Source organism: Primulina huaijiensis, chromosome 12 (genome assembly GCF_012295235.1).
Source record: "Primulina huaijiensis isolate GDHJ02 chromosome 12, ASM1229523v2, whole genome shotgun sequence".
NCBI lineage: Eukaryota > Viridiplantae > Streptophyta > Magnoliopsida > Lamiales > Gesneriaceae > Primulina > Primulina huaijiensis.
Window position 1 is genome coordinate 4,723,651 of NC_133317.1, and position 20,724 is coordinate 4,744,374.

Genomic DNA, 20,724 nt, shown 5'->3' on the forward strand with positions numbered 1-20,724 from the left:
TTGAATTTAGTTACTTTAAGTGTCTCAACTTTAATAAAATAGTATAGATAATATCTGAACTATAAGATTATATTTGAACTGCATTACTCTCGCCGGCATTTTTAATATAATAATTAGATAAAAGACATGAAATTAAATGTTTAATTAAATAAAAGAAATAATATTATCGCTTTAGTTATAAAAAAATATAATTATTATTTTACAAACGCAACGATTGTGTGTGCATAATTAATTAGTATTAATAACAATTCACTATCTTACCTTTCTAATTCCGAAAAATACATAATGAAGTGAATATCAAAATTCCAACTATTAATTTATGTTTCACAACATTACTTATCAATTATACTATTAAATATCTTTATTTAATTTTAAAATTGCATACATAAAAATCCCTAAAGGTAAAAACTTGTGTGAGACGGTATCACGGGTCGTATTTTGTGTGACGGATATCTTATTAATTTGGGTCATCCATGAAAAAGTATTACTTTTTATGCTAAGAGTATTAATTTTTATTGTGAATATCGGTAGAGTTGACTCGTCTCACAAATAAAGATTCGTGAGACCGTCTCACAAGTGACCTACTCAAATCTAAATACTCGGATATTAATTAATGTACTTTTTGTTCATTTCAAAATTCAACAACTGTAAAGTATTTGTGAGATTAAGGAGACAATTGTTTTTGTATCCAATCATAAATATTTTTGACTCTCGAAAAATCATTTCTCCAAAAATAAATAAATACAACTAAACAGGACAGTCTATTTTTATAATTATTCTTGGATAAATAAATAGACAATAAAATAATATTTTCGAGGCTTCCGAATAATAAAATTTCATCTTATATTTAGTCGCATGATATGATACAGGGGCGACACTTTTTTATTATCCAGTCAACTATCAACTATTAAATTTTTCATTGTTTTACGTAATGTCTTATTTTATACTAAAATTTATCATGTCAATATTATATGTTGGGTTAAGCGAACATGTGAGAGTATAATATTGAAACACATGGTTTATTGGGAAGTTCTCGTGCGTCAAGTTGCTAATGTTGCGTCGCTTAATCTGGTTGACTAGGTAGACCGTAAAAGAGTGATGTTAGATCCTAACGGATTATATGGTCTTTGATGAAGAAATGACTGGAGATAGATGAATAATAAGACCGATATATGAGATATATGAAACAATATCAACAGATAGACATGCGTCACTTCAGACTCATAGACCTAATAGCTTGACCCATTAGCATCCAAATATGTACACTCTGTGTTGCCTATAATATATTAGAAATATGTTACGTATTGGCTAATGACTATAATTTTTTACTTAGATATAAATGTTTGAATCTAACATTGTATTATAAGATTTATTATAGAATTTATTCGATACATCACACAGTTGCTAAATGTAGTAAATTTTAGATGGTGAATCGGAGATAAATCCTCAAACTAAAACATAAATTTACCTTAATTCTTTAAACCCAAAAAACTTTTTTTAAACTCCTTAAAACAAGAAAAGTGACAAAAATACACTTATGTATTGACTTTAATTGATTGAATTAATGGGACCAAAAATAGTATCAACAAAATTTGTAAAGAGAAACCGAAAACAAGAATAAAAAATAATCAACTAGCCATAATTCGGGTTGACATAGCAAAAAAATATCATAGGATAAAGATGAAATCAAATTCATATCCAAATGAGTTCAGGACATGGTTTGAGTTAGTTACCCTTGCCTCAGGCCATACTACATCACCCAACTTCTCATAAATTTCAGGACTATCTAAGTGGATCTAAGAAACGGTTCATTAAACATGGGCAAACATTGACTATTTATCCAGATTAGACATTTTGGAGCTATTTTTTTCAGTACAGCATCAGCCGGAAAAGGGTCACACGAAACTTTTCATTTTATTAAGCTAAATCAGCCAGATACGAATGTTCAAAAATTTATCAAGGATCCTATAGTAGAATAAACACCCTTTGTTTATTCAATAACTAAATATGACATCTCGACTAGAAGAGCATGTGGTCTATGAGTCAGTCTAACCGAGATGAACAAAGTTAAGTTTTCATTTGAGTTTTTATCAGAATTCTGTAAATAGATCATTTCTATTAAACACTATGACATGAAAACAACAAGTTTTTCATAAGACTTTTCTTGGAAAAAAAAAAAGAAATCTTATGAGGAACATCAAGCTGTCGAGGAGCAAAGAAATTCGTCGAAAATTTTGCACCATGGCTCATATGAGAAGATGGTCATAAAATTTATGCCCAGAATGCCTGAATCAAAAAGAGCTAGGATTCGAGAAAGGTTTTCGGTCAAGATCTAACTTAAAGCGTAATGCAGAGACAAATCCAAGTGGTTAAATACCACATAAAAAACTGTTTCATCAGGGACCATACAAAAGCAGAAGATTCCCCGACAAATATAAAACAGACGTGTGATCCAACCACTATATTGATTGAAGATGGACCACTACTGGAAAACGATTTCACTAGCTAGTGAAAAAGATGGACCACTCAATCATCCATAAAAAAAAATATATAAATTAGCGGTTGAAAGGACGAATACTCACAAGACGTTGTAGACCACAGCTGACAGAATAATTAAAAAGATTTGAAGTCCGGATTTCAAATCCATCAAGACTTCTATAAATATCAAGATATGAGGAAGATGAAGGTATCATTCAACATTTACATTTTTTTCCGAATAAATTGTAATGTTTTCTATTTCTAAGTTTATGTGTGTTGTATTCTCAGCTACTTAAACAAGTTTATCCACCTCTTTAGGCGGCTACTATGTAATACTAGTTTGCATGTGTGAACAAAAATAAAAATGTTTATTGGCCCTATAATGTATTATTCTCAAATTGAATTACTTTATTATATACACTGAGATAAGAAACGAAACAATACTATGTTAGGTGTTGTTGAAAGAATCTACACTAAGAACCATCTGTTGTGAGTGTGTGATTAGCCTGTGAGGAATAGTCTGTAAAACCCGATATATACAACCCGATGGTTGCATGTTCGATAAGTATAACAATATCACGTAGTATAATTATGAAGTTTGAGTGTAATTTTGAAAAATTTATATAAATAGGATGCTCAAGCGAATATTTGAAAGGGTAGAAAGTGAAGAAAAAAAATCTATTTAGAAATAGGGATTTATTATTTTAAGTTTGCCCAATTATATATATATTTACTAGAATACGTGTACGTGTTGTACCTGCACGTAACTTGTGAATATCTTCTTTCCAATAAAATCGATTCTTATAATATTCGTAATGTGATAGATAATAATAATTATTATTAAATTAAATTAAATTAAAGTTGAGTTATCTATATATACTAAGAGTGGGTATCATGTGAGACCGTCTCACACAAGTTTTTGCCATATACTAATTATCGAACAGATGTGCACAACATTATGTTGTCTATATATATTTGAGTAGGTCTCTTGTGAGATGGTCTCACGAATCTTTATCTGTGAGACTGGTCAATCCTATTGATATTCATAATAAAAAGTAACACTCTTAGCATAAAAATTAATATTTTTTCATGGATGATTTAAATAAGATAGAGTATATCATTTCTAATAAAAAAAATATATTTTTTTTAACTTTATAAACACACGACACGTGAAAAAAACACTAGTTATTATTAAATATGAGACTCGTAGTAACAAAATTTGATGTAATGGTCCGTCATTATATTAAAGTAAAATTTAACTAATTTGATTTAACATTCATTATTCAACAAACAAGTCTATAAGCGTAAATTTATTAACACACTTTTATTATAAAAAGCTTAAACAATATAGAAATAATATATACTTTAAATTTAATTAATTTAAAAATACTTACAAAAAATATTTTCGCTTGTGCACTCGATCGTGCCAAAAATACTAGCAGAAGTTGATGTATAATAGAATAAAAAATTTCTAATTATTTAGTCAATATATTTTTTTTTATTAAGTAAAGCTAAATTTTAAAATTTTCCAAAATTACTTTATCCTATTTCCTTTAACTTTAGAAAGAGAAATAAATAATATAAATCAGCTTAATAACGACAAATTTTATCTCGTAACTGAAACCAAATGAAATTTTATACCAATATTTTCAAAATCGGAACGGTAGCATGTCCCAAAAATTTCTAAAAAACTATTTGACAGGTCAAAATAGGTCGGATGTGTCAAAACATCGGGAAATTGGACTTAACTCCCCAGCCGTCGTTTTTTTTTTGTTCAGTCCCTGGGTATTTTTTTAGTACCACATTTTCACATGAAGTGTACCACATTTCCACATGAAGTGTACCACAATTTGTATGACATAGTACCACAATTTTGTGGGTAGGGAGTGAACCCAAATAAATGTTTTGGTTGGGGATTTTTCACCAACTCCCCCAAAAAAAAAAAAAAAAAAAAAAAAAAAAAAAAAAAAAATCGGTCTGACTGATCCGCACATTTAAAAAAAATTTAAAAATCGATTTTTTATATATATTTTTTAAATAATATTTTTGTATATTTAAAATTTTATTTTATTGTTACATATATGATTATTTTTATTTCAAATTTTATTAAAAATATCATTTTAGTAATATTAAATATTATTTTGATTTATTTATTTTTAAAAAAATATATGTATAATTAAATTTATTATATGTATATTGTTTAGATTTTAAAGTTACATAAAAAAATTTATCATTTAAATTTACATATTTAAGATATTTATAATTTAAAATATATTATTTATTATATTATTATTGTCTAAATTTTAACGATTTTTCGATCCGATCATCAATTCAACTGGTCAGAAAAACAATCGAACCGTCGAACCGACTGAACTATTTAAAAAAAAAACAAATTTGATCGTCGATCCAACCAAAACATTGGTTTACACTATTAACAATAATATAAATGTTGTCTCGTCGGCAAATGCGTAATATGCTTTTGTTGCCAACATGTCTCCCTAATTATTACATAAAAAAACTACTATCATATATAAAATGCATACAAAACATACAATAATGGGTAGTTTATGAGTCAATTCGCTATTTATATGTCATGGTTGTAAGATGCTGTCGTGTAAATACGTGCTTTAAATTTCCCTAAAAACCGAATGTCAGTCAACCACTAAAAATTGTTCCCACACACACAAAAATAAAAATAAAAATTTATTATTATTTTTAAGATGGGCTTTCATTGTTCTATTTAATATATTTAAATTAAATATGATATAGTATTAATTATTAAGATATTAAATGTATATGTTGATAAAAACAAACTTTAATATGTGATATTTATAGTTTTAAAAAAACATGTGATATTTATATTAATAATTTTGTATTTGATACTCACTGAAAATTTAGGGTCCTATTCCAACAATCGACACTAGTTCAGACACGGGCTTCGAATTTGCTCTGAGTTTGAAATCACGAAGAAGACCTTTAAAAGGGGGCGTGAGTGTGTCCCGACGTAGCCACTTCGAAGCTCAAGTCAGAGACTGAGGATACAAGAGGAGAACAGTTAAAGGTGCTGCTGAAAAATAATATATTAAATCCTCAATTAGAGGCTCAAACCTGATATTTATAGAAGAATACATGTGGCTGTCATGAGCCTGCCTTCGACCTGGGCTAGAGATGGGCCGGGGGTTTGGATCTGCTCTTGATGGACCCATTTATAGGATATCAATATTGATAAATATCATCTCTTGGATCATGATATAGCAATATCATGAAATTTTACGCAATTATGCTATATTACGAAATTTTACGCAATTAAAATACTTGGATAAAATAAAATAAGATGGTTTAAAAATGTGGATGCATTTGATATTATAATATTTTGTATCATTAGGCATACCAAAAACAACACGATATTATAAAAATAACGTAAATATATATATTTTGTATATATTTTTAATAAACTACCAAATATCATTTTAAAACTTATATATCATCAAAAAAAATTATAAAATAAAGTCAGCAAAACACAAGAAATTGAAATAAAATGGTGCCACGTAAACGAACGAAAAATGGTGTTGTCTCATGTTTGAATATTATTTATTTATTTAATTTTTTTTTTTGTTGGACTTAAATTATTTCCAAATGGAATTGGCCTGCCTGAAAGCATCTACGAATAAATAAGTAATAAGATATCTCCTCAAAGATACGGGGCATGGAACCTGCCATCATTTCAACGTGGACTTTTATTTGTTTATTATTCAATTTGTTGATAAATGAGCAATTAAGGNGCATACTTAACGTTCACGCTTATTTGAGCACTGATGATGTGACACTCACATAATGGATATATTGAAACATATAAAAATTACATAATCCAATAAGTGGTGTCACCTCATCTGTGTTTATATAAGTGTGTTGCATATCAAAATATGTATATATTTGTGTGTGTATAATTAATATCTCAATATAGTATAAATGAGTCCATCAATATATACTTGAAATAATTAGAAACATATATTTTATCATTAAAATGATCGACAATATAAAATATTCAAAAAACGTTTGTTTTGTTAGTATATTAATTTTTTGATAAATTTAGTTGATTAGCACTTTTGAATGAATAAAACGGTGAAAATCTATGAATAGATATCAAAATAAATAATAATTAATTAAAATAAATATTACTCGAGATTTATTAGTATTTATAAAACTCCAAACTGTATCATTAAATAATCATTAGCTGTTTCAATTATCGACTAGTATTATTTAAAAATTGAAGTCAACCAAAATGGTTGTATTCATTGAATTCGAGCCGTTAATTCATTGAATTCGAGCCGCTTTACATTGTTAAACACAGTACTTTTTTTTTTTAAAAAAAAAATAGATTTCTTATGAGAATGGTTGATTAAATTCATGCTCAGAATAAAAAAATATAAAATATTATTAAAAAATATGTAATAACTAATAATAATGATAATAATTTTATTGTTATTAATAGAATGAAGTTAAGAGTAGTAGTCATTCCATTATTATTTTTTTTATATTTATGGTGTCAATCATAAGAATATAATCAAATCATAATTCATTTCTCATCTATTTTCCATTCCAAAACTAATTTCGTTCATACCATATTTTATTCTTGTACATCAATCATGTTTAAATATTATAATTTGAAGATATAAAATATGAAATATTTTTGGGTGCAATAATTGTCATTGTTAGAGAGCGATTGAACCATGACATTTGAGCTATTATATAATTTAAAATATTTTAGTTACACAATTATTATCACCTATAGATTTTGATAAAACGATAAATAGTTGATTAAACAATGTTATCAAATTCAGGATAACGAGTTTGATTATCATTTATTGCAACAAGCTCAATTATCGAGAAATATATTGTTATAATTGTCTTTACAAGGACAACAATCAAACAACGCAACTTGAATTGCTATACTATTTAAAATAATTGAGTTGTATTATTACCATCAACTATAATTTTTTGTAAAACGACATCCACTCGATCCTACAAATAGGATAGATATAAAATTAACAAAAACAAATTTCTATGATAAATTTTTTTTATTGAATAAAAGAAGGTATATTTTGGTCCATCTATTATTAGAGCAGTTTTTCGATCTAAACACAATTATCTATACATCATAGTTATTGAAACAAACAACGAAGTTGATGAAACGGTTCATAAGAAAGAATCATCCCTTTTTTGTTCTTTTAAAAATATCTCACGAGAAAATATCACATATCTATTTTCATAAGACGGGTCAACCCGATCTATAACTAAAATGAAATATAATTCTTTTAGCATAAAATGTAATAATAATAATAAATCAGATCGAGTTAATGATCCGTCTCACGAAATTAACACGTGGACTCACCGGAGTTTTTGAGTTTCTTTAAACCCTTGACACGGTTCTCCGGGTCCTATAAGCGCGCTTTTGGGTTTAATTTGTCCTCTGCTTTTTTTTAATCATTATTATAATTGATTTTCATTTATATAATGGGTCGGTCTCCTTTCCCTTTTTATTATTATCATTATTTGCAAAGTATATATCTTCATGATTAAAAATAATACTGATAAAAAAATTAAGATAAATCACACACCATTCAAAGAATTATATTTGTTCCACAGGCTACTCGGTCGAGTCGGAATCGCCAACTAGGAAAATCGCCATGGAATTGCGATGTTCTTGTAGCTCGCCCTAGACATATCAACTCGGAATTTCAGCGACGCGCACTCACGTTAGTGAATGAGAATAAAATAAAACTCGACGGTCGAAAAATATAATCGTTTGTATATTTTCAGATATATCACTCATAAATTATATATATTTTTTAAAATAACAATGATAATGATAAAAATAACCCATGATCATATAAATGAAAAACAATTATAATATCGACTTTAAAAATCAGAGGACAAATCAAACCCAAACGCCAGCTGATAGGAATCGGAGGATGTTGTAAGCAAGCAGTTTTAGAGGTTTAATATTAGTTTAATAATTAGTGAATGATTGAAAATAAAAATAAAAAACAAAAAAATTATTTCGGAAATATTTCACGAGTTAATTTTGTGAGACAGTTATTAAACTCGATCCAATTCATGTAAAATAATCCTTTTATACAAAAAATATTATTTTTCATGATAAATATGGATCGAGTCGACTGTCACGTGAATATAATGTAACGAGACCGTCTCCCAATATATCTGCTAAAAAAAAAGAAGGCAAAGCTAAATCTAATAACGAATGAATCCAATTCAACGTAGATGGGTACATGACGGGGCTTTTGTTGTTTCCTCCCATGGGGTCACTCCCAAAATCGACATATTTATTTTAAAATACATAAATAATTTATTCAAATTTGTTTTTTTATCAAAGTTCTTCGTCATATGTAGTTAACAATAATACAATTTCACATTCATATGTTTCCCACCAATCAATTGAACATTTCCAAATAATCTATTTCCTTCGATCGCTTTTGATTTCATGCGTTGATCTCTCTATGTGTTTTTTTTTTGCCTTAGAAATAAGGCGATAGAGATCTCAATATTTTGGAAGTTTTTTTTATTTTATTTTAATAAATTCAGAATCTAAGCTTTATTTAATATATAAAATAAGAAATCTAATTCAAAAAATATAACCAAATATAGTTCATGCTCTATCTTGTCTACTAAATTGACTGAGAAAATTGCAATTTTATCTTTCTAATTTGTCCATATTTTGAGTTTTAGCCATGTCACTTGTCGTTGTTTGCTTGATTTTTTTCTACCAAAGCCACTAAATCAACAAAACATTATTTATTTGACAACTATGTTTTCCTACATGTGTGTATATATATATTATACACATTAAAAGTTATCTAAACAAAAATAAAAGAAACAAACAAATTTTTTTCCTCCGATTTGAAATATCGAGAGTCGTTTTGTTTTATTTTTTCCCTTTTGTTTATGTTTATATTTGTTTTATTGTGTGTAATTTATGTTTATTTTCGTTACATGAGGTATACAGAAGAACATTAATGTCAAATAAACAATATTCAGTAAGTTAAGTAGCTTATAACCAGAAAATCGCAATTTTTCCTTGCTTGATACATAGAATTAGAGATACACCACGTATTTTTCAACATCATCCAAATTTTTTAAAAAGAAGAAGAAAAGTCAATCATAAAATAAATTATATGTCCTATATCGACTTGAGAGTCAGAACATATTTAATAACAAATATTTTTTCAATGAAAATACATTATATTATATTTTTTATTTTAATTGAAGTAAGGAATATAAATGCAGATATAACTAGACTCTCTGATAATTCCCATATAGGTGTAATGCGATTTTTGTATGCTTGTCGGAAAAAAAAGGTGAAATAAATAAATTATTATTATTAATCGATAAAATATAAGTTTTTTTTTTTTTAAAAAAAGATATCAATAAAATATAATATTGAAACGAGGAAGGAAGTGGCAGACAGATGCAACTGATTGGATAACAGCGTCAACAACATATTGAAAGCTTTTTTCCCTCTTTTGTCAAATTCAATTCCGATTTCCACCATATATACCCATAACCAAATCCTCCTTCGCTTTAATAAAAACCACACTAAATTCGCTCTCCTCATCGATCTCCCCACCACATTTACTGTTTTCAACTCGTAGATTTCGCCATTAATACCCAAGATTTCTCCAAGATTGAGTTTCTTGCTGTGTTGTTTATCTGTTTACTTCATAAGTATATATCATATCTTCTTGATAATGATTTTCGCATAAGAATTCTGTTCTGCATCTGTGTTTCTTTCTTCTTCTCGATTTTTCTCGCCTGAGCTCATTTCACCAGAGACCATGATAGCGTACATAGAGCGGTTCGTGCACGAAAACGACGTGGAATCCATGCCGGAGCTGGACAGAGCTGAGGAAGGCGGCGGCGGGGTTTTGCATCTCTTCAAAGGGCTGGAGCTTCAGGGCACAGTGGACTTTGACACCACCGCAGCCGGCAAAGATTTCGGCGGCATGCAATCTTCCGAACCTTTAGCCATGATTCACCCCGCCTCCTCCGACGACGTCGCGAGGGTGATAAAACTGGCGTCACGATCACCACACCTCACTGTCTCTGCTCAGGGTAACCGCCACTCCATCAACGGGCAGGCCATGGCCCACCAAGGTCTGGTAATCGGCATGAAGTCGATGGATCCAAGAATCCAAGTGGACCCCTCCGGGGTGCATGTCGACGTCAGCGGCGGTGCATTGTGGGAGGAGGTGCTGAAATGCTGCGTTTCTGATCACGGATTGGCCCCCCGGTCGTGGACTGATTACCTTGATTTGACGGTGGGCGGGACGCTGTCGAACGCAGGCGTGAGTGGACAGGCCTTCCGTTACGGACCACAAACCGAAAATGTGACGGAATTGGAGGTGGTAACTGGAAACGGCGACGTGTTGATTTGCTCGCCGAACCAGAATTCAGAACTCTTCTTCAGTGTCCTCGGGGGACTCGGCCAATTCGGAGTCATCACTCGGGCTAGAATCTTGCTTCAACCTGCCCCAGATATGGTATTTATTTTCAATTAAATTCCGAACTTAAACTGTAAAAAAATCTTATTTAACATTCAATATTTCGGGTGATCAATGTTTTCTTGTCTTTTTTGGGGAAAGGTGAGATGGATAAGACTGGTGTACAGCGAGTTTAGCGACTTCACCACCGATGCTGAGTTACTAGTGAGCGGGGGGACAGGCGACTCGTTCGATTACGTCGAAGGATTCGCATTTGTCAACAGCGACGACCCGGTTAACGGGTGGCCGTCGGCTCGGTTGCATCCGGGCCATCCATTCGACCCGACCCATATCCCACCTTCCCCCCCGGTTTTGTACTGCCTCGAGCTGGCCCTGCATTACAGTAATCACCACCGGCGGTCCGCCGTTGACAAGGTAAGAAATCGTATCTTTCCTTTTCATTATATTTATATTTTATAACAAATGTCACAACAATAATAACATCGGGACTACGTAAGAATTACTTTAGTTTCCGTCTAGGTATCTGTCCGGAGGGACCCAGATTTATTAAAAAATAATACAGGGGGTGACGTGTTTTATGAAGATGATTGATATGTTGACCGGCGAGGTGGGGGGTGGGGGGGGGTGGCCTTCTTTTGTAGCCAAAGAAAGTCAACAAGTGAGATGCGGTGGCGTAATGTATCTCCCATTAGATTTTGTGTGTGCAGAGTAATTTTCTTTTTGAAGTGACATGGAGTCTCAGCCACCCTTATTACAGCAAAAGCTTAAATCACCCAAAGATTGTCTTTTTGCTCTTCATTTTTGTCGACTTTTATGGTCCCCTCCTGGCCAGTTCTTCCAATATTTCACCCCAAAAATGGTCTCCCTTTGGCTTACGTACCTAGCTGACTTGTTTCCTTTTTATTCAAAATTTCATTATTAGTACTTGGAGCACAACGGGTAGGGTATATTTTTAAAATACTTATTACTTCATTTATGGGATGAATGAGTTACTTAACAAATAGAAATTAATTATTTACATCAATATGTCAATAAATAAAATAGTGAGCTGGAATATTGAAAGGAGACTGTGTGTACGCAGAGGGTGGAGAGAATGGTGGGGGTGCTGAGATATTGCAAGGGATTGAGGGTGGAAGCGGAGGTGAGCTACGTAGATTTTTTGTTGCGAGTGAAACGGGCGGAGGAAGAGGCCAAAGCCAATGGTATATGGGACGCCCCACACGCATGGCTCAATCTTTTCGTGTCCAAAGCGCACATCGCCCAATTCGATGCTGTTGTTTTCAAGAATATTTTGAAGCATGGCATCGGTGGCCCTATGCTTCTTTATCCTCTGCTCCGTTCCAAGTAAGTACTATATTACTTGCCACATTCTACAAGCATATTCATCGGCTTAGATTCAACACGATTTATAAGCTAAAGGTGTATTAGAATTCACAGTTTTAAAATGAAACGAAATCGTGTTTTTATTGGGAGAAAAGGGGTTGGTTGATTGGTAAATTATATTATACTATAAATTGCATGATAAAATATAATGTAATAATGGTCGATCTTTGCATGAAATTCGATTTATTTTTTATGGGTCTCTTTTTCTTTTTCTTTTTTTTTCAGGTGGGATAGTCGTAAATCCGTGGTTTTACCGGCGGAGGGGGAGATATTTTATTTGGTTGGATTGCTACGTTTCTCGTCTCCATATCCGAAAGGATTACTGTCCGTCGATGAAATGATCTCACAAAATCAAGAAATTGTCGAGATTTGCAAACGGAAGGGATTCGATTTCAAGTTGTACCTTCCACACTACGGTGATTCCAAGGAGGGGTGGAGGCAGCATTTTGGAAATCAATGGACGAGGTTCCAGCAAAGGAAGGCCAGCTTCGATCCAAGGGCCATTCTTGCTCCCGGGCTCAAGATTTTTTCCAGAAATTGGCAACCGGCCTCGTGATAATATGCATGCTACTTGGTTGTATTTTATTTTGCTTGTAATTCATATATATATATTTCATGAAGAAGAAGCTCGAGGAATTATGTAAATGTAATGTTGAAGAAATTTTGATTTATTTCAAATAATGTTCATCCATATAGTGCGTGCTGGTTTTCGTTCTCATCTAAAATCTCTAATCCATTGAATTTATACTACCATAAAAAACGTAAACGCCTTATTTTCCATGCGAGCTGCTCGTGTTTTCCATCTTTTTCTCGATTTTGTCTAAATCAGCCCGTTTTTTCTGATCACAACACCTCGAGAAATTTGATCATACGTCGATGACTCATGTTTTATCACACAGGCTTTCAGATATAGTAGACGGATATGCTAGCATCGACTCTACCTAACAACTCGTTTAAACCCAATGGTTTTAATTAATCATTGAATTAGTGTAGAAAGTTTAATTACATGTTATCTCATATCATCGTATGATTATCTTGCCCAAGAACTCCTGCGCATATATTGCCTCAAAAGTATATCTCCCAGGTGTATACGTTTGGAAGTGCATGGATATTCAGAAATTAAGCTTTTGTCACCGTAGATTTTGGAACTTGTGCTTTGTGAAGTTCACACTGTAAATTATATGGTGTGTGCGACTCTTTTTTTAATGTATTCATAGTGGGTTGCACGACTTTTTTGGTTGGTTAATTTTAATTTTTAAAATTAACTTTACTGAGTTCCAAATATATTTTTTAGACTATTTTTACATTAACCCACTAATATATTAAAATGAGCTAATATGATAATATAGTTATACATATTTCATTAGATAATTATTTTATTGCATTTGTGTTTTAATTCTTGCATTTTTTACATTCAAATTTATTTGATTATTGTTTAATTTATATTAATAATAAAACTTTTATANAAGAATAATCATAAACAAAATAAATTTATAAAGACAATAATGACAATCTTCATTATTGTTGATAATAATATAAGAACGCCTTATATTTATTACTATTTTTTTATTAATATCCTATTATTATTATTATATCATGCTCTTCAATTATTCATTAAAAAATAAATAATGCTTAATGAAATATTTTTATTTCATTATTTTATAAAGTGATTTATTTTTCTAAAGTTATTAGGTTTTATTGTGATTGGGGAAAAAGATAAAGATGTTTATTTTAGGATTATTAACTATAAAATATTATATTATATAACCTTTAATAAAAAAAATTAGTTTTAAAATTATGTATTGTTAAATATCGAAATTATAAACAATATAAAATAAATATTAAATAATTGAAAAATATACAAGATCAAGTCACGTTTGCACCACTTTCTATACATAAAATTTCCACTCACAAATGCTAAAAATAGAACAAACCAATTTCCTAACCCTAATTGAAAATTATGATCATCTACATTATTTGAAAACCCTACGATAATTAATAATTTTGCCTCTGCAAACAACGCGAGACTACATTGCTATTTATAATCCATCGATCAATAGTACGTCCAACTATTATTTGTTTCCCCCATATAACCCCAAACTAAATTTCCTTTTCCCTTTCGCTTTCTCGTGAAAAGGGGAGAAAAGTTTTGAAGATAACGATGGCCAAATGAAAGGGGGACCAACCCCAATTTTTTTAAAAAGAATCGAAATCTTTATTTATGAGACATGTAAACTATTTTTATATTTAAAAAAAATCAAATTTTTTATAAATATTTCACGATATTTTTTTGTGTTTTAAAAATTATTAGGACATCAATGATAAGATCATGATTTCTTGTAAAATGTACATTCAATTGAAATATGGCAAAAACTTAAGTGAGACGGTCTCAAGGGTCGTATTTGTGAGACGGATCTCTTATTTGGGTCATCCATGAAAAAGTATTACTTTTTATGCTAAGAGTATTACTTTTTGTTGTGAATATGAATAGGGTTGACCCGTCTCCCAGATTAGGATCCGTGAGACGGTCTCACATGAAATCTACTCTTGAAATATATATTATATAATATTATGGAGGGGTTTGTAAATAAATTAATTAATAATATGCAAAACTTTATCGTGTGGTGCACAGAGTATCTGATACGTATATGGGTATCCGTGTCATGCACACAACTTACGTCGCGGCTCACTGTGTCATGCATTCTTCACACGTTGCTTTTCACAATTTCCAATTAATTAACTCTGACAAATTAAAGTGTGTAGATAAATTAATACAAAAACCCCAGCGGTAATACGAATGAATTTTATCATACAAATATGAGTTACTCATTAAAAAAAATATTACAAATCGATTTTGTGAAATAAATATGAGTTACTAATGAAAAAAATATTAATTTTTATGTTAAAAATTTTATTTTTTTTTGTAAATATGAACATATATGATTGATATATATATGACAAATAAATATATTTGAGATCGTATATTAAAATATTTACTCATGAATGTATATACATTATACATTCAACTGGAAATAAGTTGTCTCTACTTGTCAAATATGTACAATGACCTAGCCAAGGGGGTCTTGGGCATAGGCAGAGCCAGAAATATGGTTCTGTCCGAACTATAATTTTAAAATCTAAAATTTTTAATATTTTAAATTGATCTACTCTAACTAATATCATATTATTCCAAAATTTACATATAAATTTTATAAAAAAATTTGGGCCAAGCTCGGGTACACAAGCACGTGGCTCCGCTCCTAGTCCTGGGTGCGAGGGTCATTCTTAATTTTTTATTTTCATTGACTAAATACTTAAAAATAATTATATTTTATTCACTTTTCTCCATGATATTTGCTCATTCACACCTGAAATTTTTAAATTTTCTTGCATCCCAACCTCTATTTTTTGGTCCCTGAATATGTAAAAAACTATGTAAATAAATTAAACCGTACTAGGTGAGTGAAAAACTTATATAAGTCGACTTGAAGTTTGGCGATTGAGCTAAGCCCGAGTGTGTTTGGATTTTAGTTTCCGAATGCTGTATCCTGATTCATGTGCTTGAAACTGTTTTATAACTAATTTTTATGTATTTTAATATATTATAATAGATTAAAGTAACTTATATATGAAAATTTAATTGAAAGTTGAAACATCTTTTTTTTTTTAAAATCAATTGAAAGTCGAAAAGAAAGGGTTGATATTCATTCATTTTCCTTTACAACTGTACCTTTTTTAAAAATAATATAATATTTAGGGTTCGCCAAAATCTTTTTCAACTCACATCTTTTGCTACTTAATCTACATACTTTGTCGTTTTCCCCCTTTTTTTTTCCTTCCATTTCTTGATTTTATTATTATTATTATTATTATTATTATTATTATTATTATTAAGATTGTACTTCTTGACTTGAAGTAAATCAAAGTGGATACAACGAGTAGTTGTTCGGACTCGACATGATCTAATAATGCCGCAGCTCTAGATATGACTAACGGTGATGTTTAACGACAGAGCAAACTAAACACAAGTTGGAATTAGAAACCTAGTGTCAGAGTCAGAAATATGGTTCTGTTCGAGGTAAAATTTAAATTCTAGAATATTTTAATATTTTAAATTGATCTACCCGAACTAATATCATATTATTCTAAAATTATACAGATTTTCCATATAGTTTTTTTTAAAAAAATTAGCCCGGATATATATGCATGTGGCTCCGCCACTGTAGAAACCTAATAAAAAAAGGTAAAAAAAGCCATGTGATGTTTATAAAACCCAACTGAACGTGGATTTGATCGTTTTAATGTAATCGTACGAATAAAAACATATCACGGTGACTTAAATTCAAACTCTAAATCGCTATTGCGAAACAATATAGTACATGATTTAGCCAGGGGCCTCAACTTTCACATCTGCCTAATGGACGATTGTAATTTTCATAATGAAGCTTTATTTGGCTATTTTTTTAAAAAATGTGTGGTGATGATCATCGATCATTTAATGATTTGGACATATTATTTTTAGTCGGGCCCCAAATTGACACTTCGGCCTTATTCAAAAAAGGTTGCTTCTCCAGTTGAGTCGGCACATTTGGTATGTTTGGGGTGGGCTTTTGACTCTGGTTTTTTGAAATATTAGGCCCGATTATGAGAATCAAGAACACTTGTTTCATGCATAATTTTTGTTTTCGAGATGAAAACTGAGATCATAAATATATTTTGGCCCTGGTTTATGAATTCCGCCAAACCATCCCTACATATAAAAAAAATTTAAAATTTAAAACAATTAAAAGCATAAAAAACTATTTAAACCCAAAAATCTGATAAAGAGGATAATTATAAATATTCTTAACACGTGTTCCAAGAACATTGGTCCACCTACAAAGAATCATTTATAGCAAAAATACATTAAACCGTAACACCTCTGCTTTGCTAGTCTACCACCAGTCTAACGTGTGCTATAGCATTTATATTCAACACCAGTTTGTAGATTTGATCGGAAAAAAAATTTATTTTTTAATGATATAATTGTTTGAGATATTATCTCTAAAGTAGAGTCGAACTAACTATCATCAACATATATGTTATGCCCCGAAACCGAGACGTGTCATTGGTGTTGTTTAACAATTTAAAATCGTATAATAACAGATCACGCCATACATGAACTCGCCAAAAACCAGTCTATTACATAATTTTTACAATGCATAACACGATTTCAAAAGCGATAATGTAAAGCAAATAAAACTAAAACCGATGCTTGAACTTCATGTCTCGAACTTGATCATCATCAATAAAACATGTGATGTTCATCCTTTTTCAGTTGATCTTCGCCTTTATCTGAGAAGGGAAGTAAGAGGATGAGTGTTTGGGGAAACACTCAGCATGTGAGAGCCAACCGCACACAAAAATATCGAAATATACATATACTAAGAGTTCAAAGGTGAAAGATCGCATAACATATCAAAACAAGACACTGTTATTCATCTCTTTATCATTGATAAACTGACCAGTCCCTGATTGTTATTTGTCTAAGGAGACGAGACCATATATCAGTTATTCTAATCCACCGCATCAGGGCCTTATCTTATCATGTCTCGGAAATTTCGTTGCCGTTTTTAATTCAAATAATAACAGTGTGTTTTTAATACGTCAAAGCATAAGAGATGAATCATGTGGAACGAAACATGGAAGAACCAAATAACGTGAAAGGAGTAGTGTGCAGTTGTGTTTTCAAAAACAGGAATATTAGTATTTTAAAACACATATACATAAGCCCACTAACTTGGTTTTGATCTTAAGAAACGTGGAAGAAGATTGAGTGGAATACTCGAACTCCAATCTTGTTCACTTGCTTCCCTCGAACTAGACAGGAACTTGGCTGCTGCAAGTGCTTTGAATTTATTGGAACTGCTCGAGTTGTTTCTGCTATCCAAGACGTGCAGAATCTGCTAGAATTTTTTATGTTGCCAAGTATTGCGAAAAGGGACAAATTCTACTCGAAAATTAGCAAACTTTCAGCTGAAACTTTCAGAGTGTTTGTGGATGTTTTTGTGGCTTCATTGTGCCATCATGCATGGTATTTATAGGCCCATGGAGGTGAGATGAAGTGTCTGTCATTCAAAGCCATTGCAGCCATCTTTTACGGTCTTCATTAGTCTTAAAATGACTGTTACTTGTGCAAGCAAAACACTCCTTGAATGTCTCTTTTGAATGTCATTAGATCGATGATATCAAGTTGTTATTATCCTTTGTTGAATCTCATTTCAAATTTCGAAAATCTGAACAAAATTTTTTGAGGCTTTACCGTACATATATAATAAAAAAAGCCCGGCGGCTGTAATTGAAGTTATCTCACAACCATTCCAAGTATCATCATCTTTGTAAATGAGAATGCTTGAGCAGGGCGTAACTTACTCTTTCGCTGCATTGATTTTGATTCCATTGCAACAGACCACAAGTCTTGACTGTCTTAGTTGTTCTAGAGGAACATGGTCCTCAGGAGGAACTTTGCTTTATTTATACACAAGATTGATAATATGACCTGTAGACAAGTCGTTTCGTGTTACGGAAAGCATCAAACACATGTTCCTTATGAATCAGAACAGAAATGAATTGTATGGAAATACTAGAAGCTTTAGGAACATGAGTACTAGCTGTTAATAAAGATTAATGAAACTATCTCAAGTGAAAAAGCTAACATCTTTATCCATGTTAGCAGCTTTACACTTCAAAATGAAAGCTAGGATTATCAAGACGATTATAATTCCCACCGAAGAGCCACCGGCACGATGAATCCAGTACGGATCAAGCCTGGAGCATCCGAGCTCCCAGTAGCCCGAAACAACAATGGCAGTGATCAAAACCAGCAGCAGCAGAGGGAGATATGAAGAGAAGTTGAAGGGTTGTTCATCGAACTCGGGCTCGGTTAAAGATATTTTATCAATGTACAGGGGAGAAACTACTGCAAGAATCGTCAAGCCTATAGCTACAAGCCTCTGATCATGTGATGAAAACCTGCAACCAGTCCTCCGAATAGCCGCTTGCTCCATTCAAATGCGAAAAATTTTCATTTAAACCGAAATGTTTTCAAAAGAAAACGCGATGGATTCAGTCTTAATTCAAGCCTGTAAAGGTGTGATATTTGGAAGATAAAAGGAGATGGAAGCTTGTGAATCAAGGTGCTGGCTATGCACACAGAATCTGCTGATAAGAATGAATTACATCAATGAATAGTGCAGCATTCTACTAATAGTGGGGAATCTGATTCTTGTAGCATTAAGTCCATTCCCAGTTAAAAGTGGTATAAACATCAGTTACACTCGAATTGAACCCTACTATTCATTTCGAGTTGGAGACGAGTCGGATCTCAAACTCGATATCATCTTCCCAGTAGACTTCTTAATAAGTAAAAGTCTACCGAAAAATTATTATGTTGATTTTAACGTGTATATCAAAAATCGCATGCAAATTTTCTATTTTAAAAACTAGGTAAAAAAAAAAAACCTCTCACAATTGATACAAGGCAGCCTTAAACTTTTGGTGCTTATCATGATTTTTTTTAATAATATTGTAGATGTCAACCACGTAAAAAGGAAAAATCACGATTTATTGCTATATATAATTTATATTTATTTTGAGTCAGTTTGTCACAATCAGATTTCGAATTCAATCGAACAAGGACGTTACCCAAACGCATTTCAAATAATTGTAGTCAACCTTAGTTTCATCATGCTCAGGCCAGATGAAATATAAGATATTGTCAGTTCATATATTTTTTTAAAATGTCTCAAATTGGGAGACGTTTTTTAAGGATTGTCACTATTTTTATGTAGAAAAATGCCACGTATACATTTAAGACTGCACTATATTTATATTTTAAGAACACGCTTTATAGAAACGCTTTATCGTGGATATATCATAGTCCATTGGTTCCTTCCAGTGGCATTGGACATGGGTTTGTCAGAAGTATTGGGCCCCAATCACCTTATTCCATGGGTTATAGTCATCAATCTTTGGTCCATTCCTTTTATTTCATTTCCCAAGAACCACAATCTATCGATTAATTGTTTTGAAATTTAATCAGAAAAGTATCTGAAAATAGAAATAAGACATTTCGCATCCAAATCTATATTCAAAAATAGAGCTAACATCATCGATAGTATGTATATTTTTATTTATGATTATTAAATATTACTCAAATCAGCATTATTAGGACCATAAAACAATATATTCGAAAATTTTTTTAATGATTTCAGATGAATATATGTGTAACAAAAGTATTTCGAGACACGACATTTATTAAATGTCTCAATTTAAATATATATGTATGAAATAAATATCTCAAGTC

The 20,724-nt window shown here is 31.2% G+C and overlaps 2 protein-coding genes across 2 annotated transcripts; one reads left to right on the forward strand and one right to left on the reverse strand.

Annotated features, from left to right (window-relative positions):
• The first annotated feature begins 9,963 nt into the window (after nucleotides 1-9,963).
• Nucleotides 9,964-13,071, forward strand: LOC140990728 (cytokinin dehydrogenase 7-like). The gene is made up of 4 exons (XM_073460566.1): nucleotides 9,964-11,036; nucleotides 11,139-11,411; nucleotides 12,079-12,341; nucleotides 12,606-13,071. The coding sequence occupies exons 1-4, from the start codon at nucleotides 10,332-10,334 to the stop codon at nucleotides 12,934-12,936; spliced, it is 1,572 nt and encodes a 523-aa protein (XP_073316667.1). The 5' UTR covers nucleotides 9,964-10,331; the 3' UTR covers nucleotides 12,937-13,071.
• Nucleotides 13,072-18,928: 5,857 nt separating this feature from the next.
• Nucleotides 18,929-19,631, reverse strand: LOC140990471 (uncharacterized). The gene has a single exon (XM_073460176.1). It carries the CDS (start codon nucleotides 19,424-19,426, stop codon nucleotides 19,058-19,060), a length of 369 nt encoding a protein of 122 aa, XP_073316277.1. The 5' UTR covers nucleotides 19,427-19,631; the 3' UTR covers nucleotides 18,929-19,057.
• Between the last annotated feature and the right edge of the window lie 1,093 nt (nucleotides 19,632-20,724).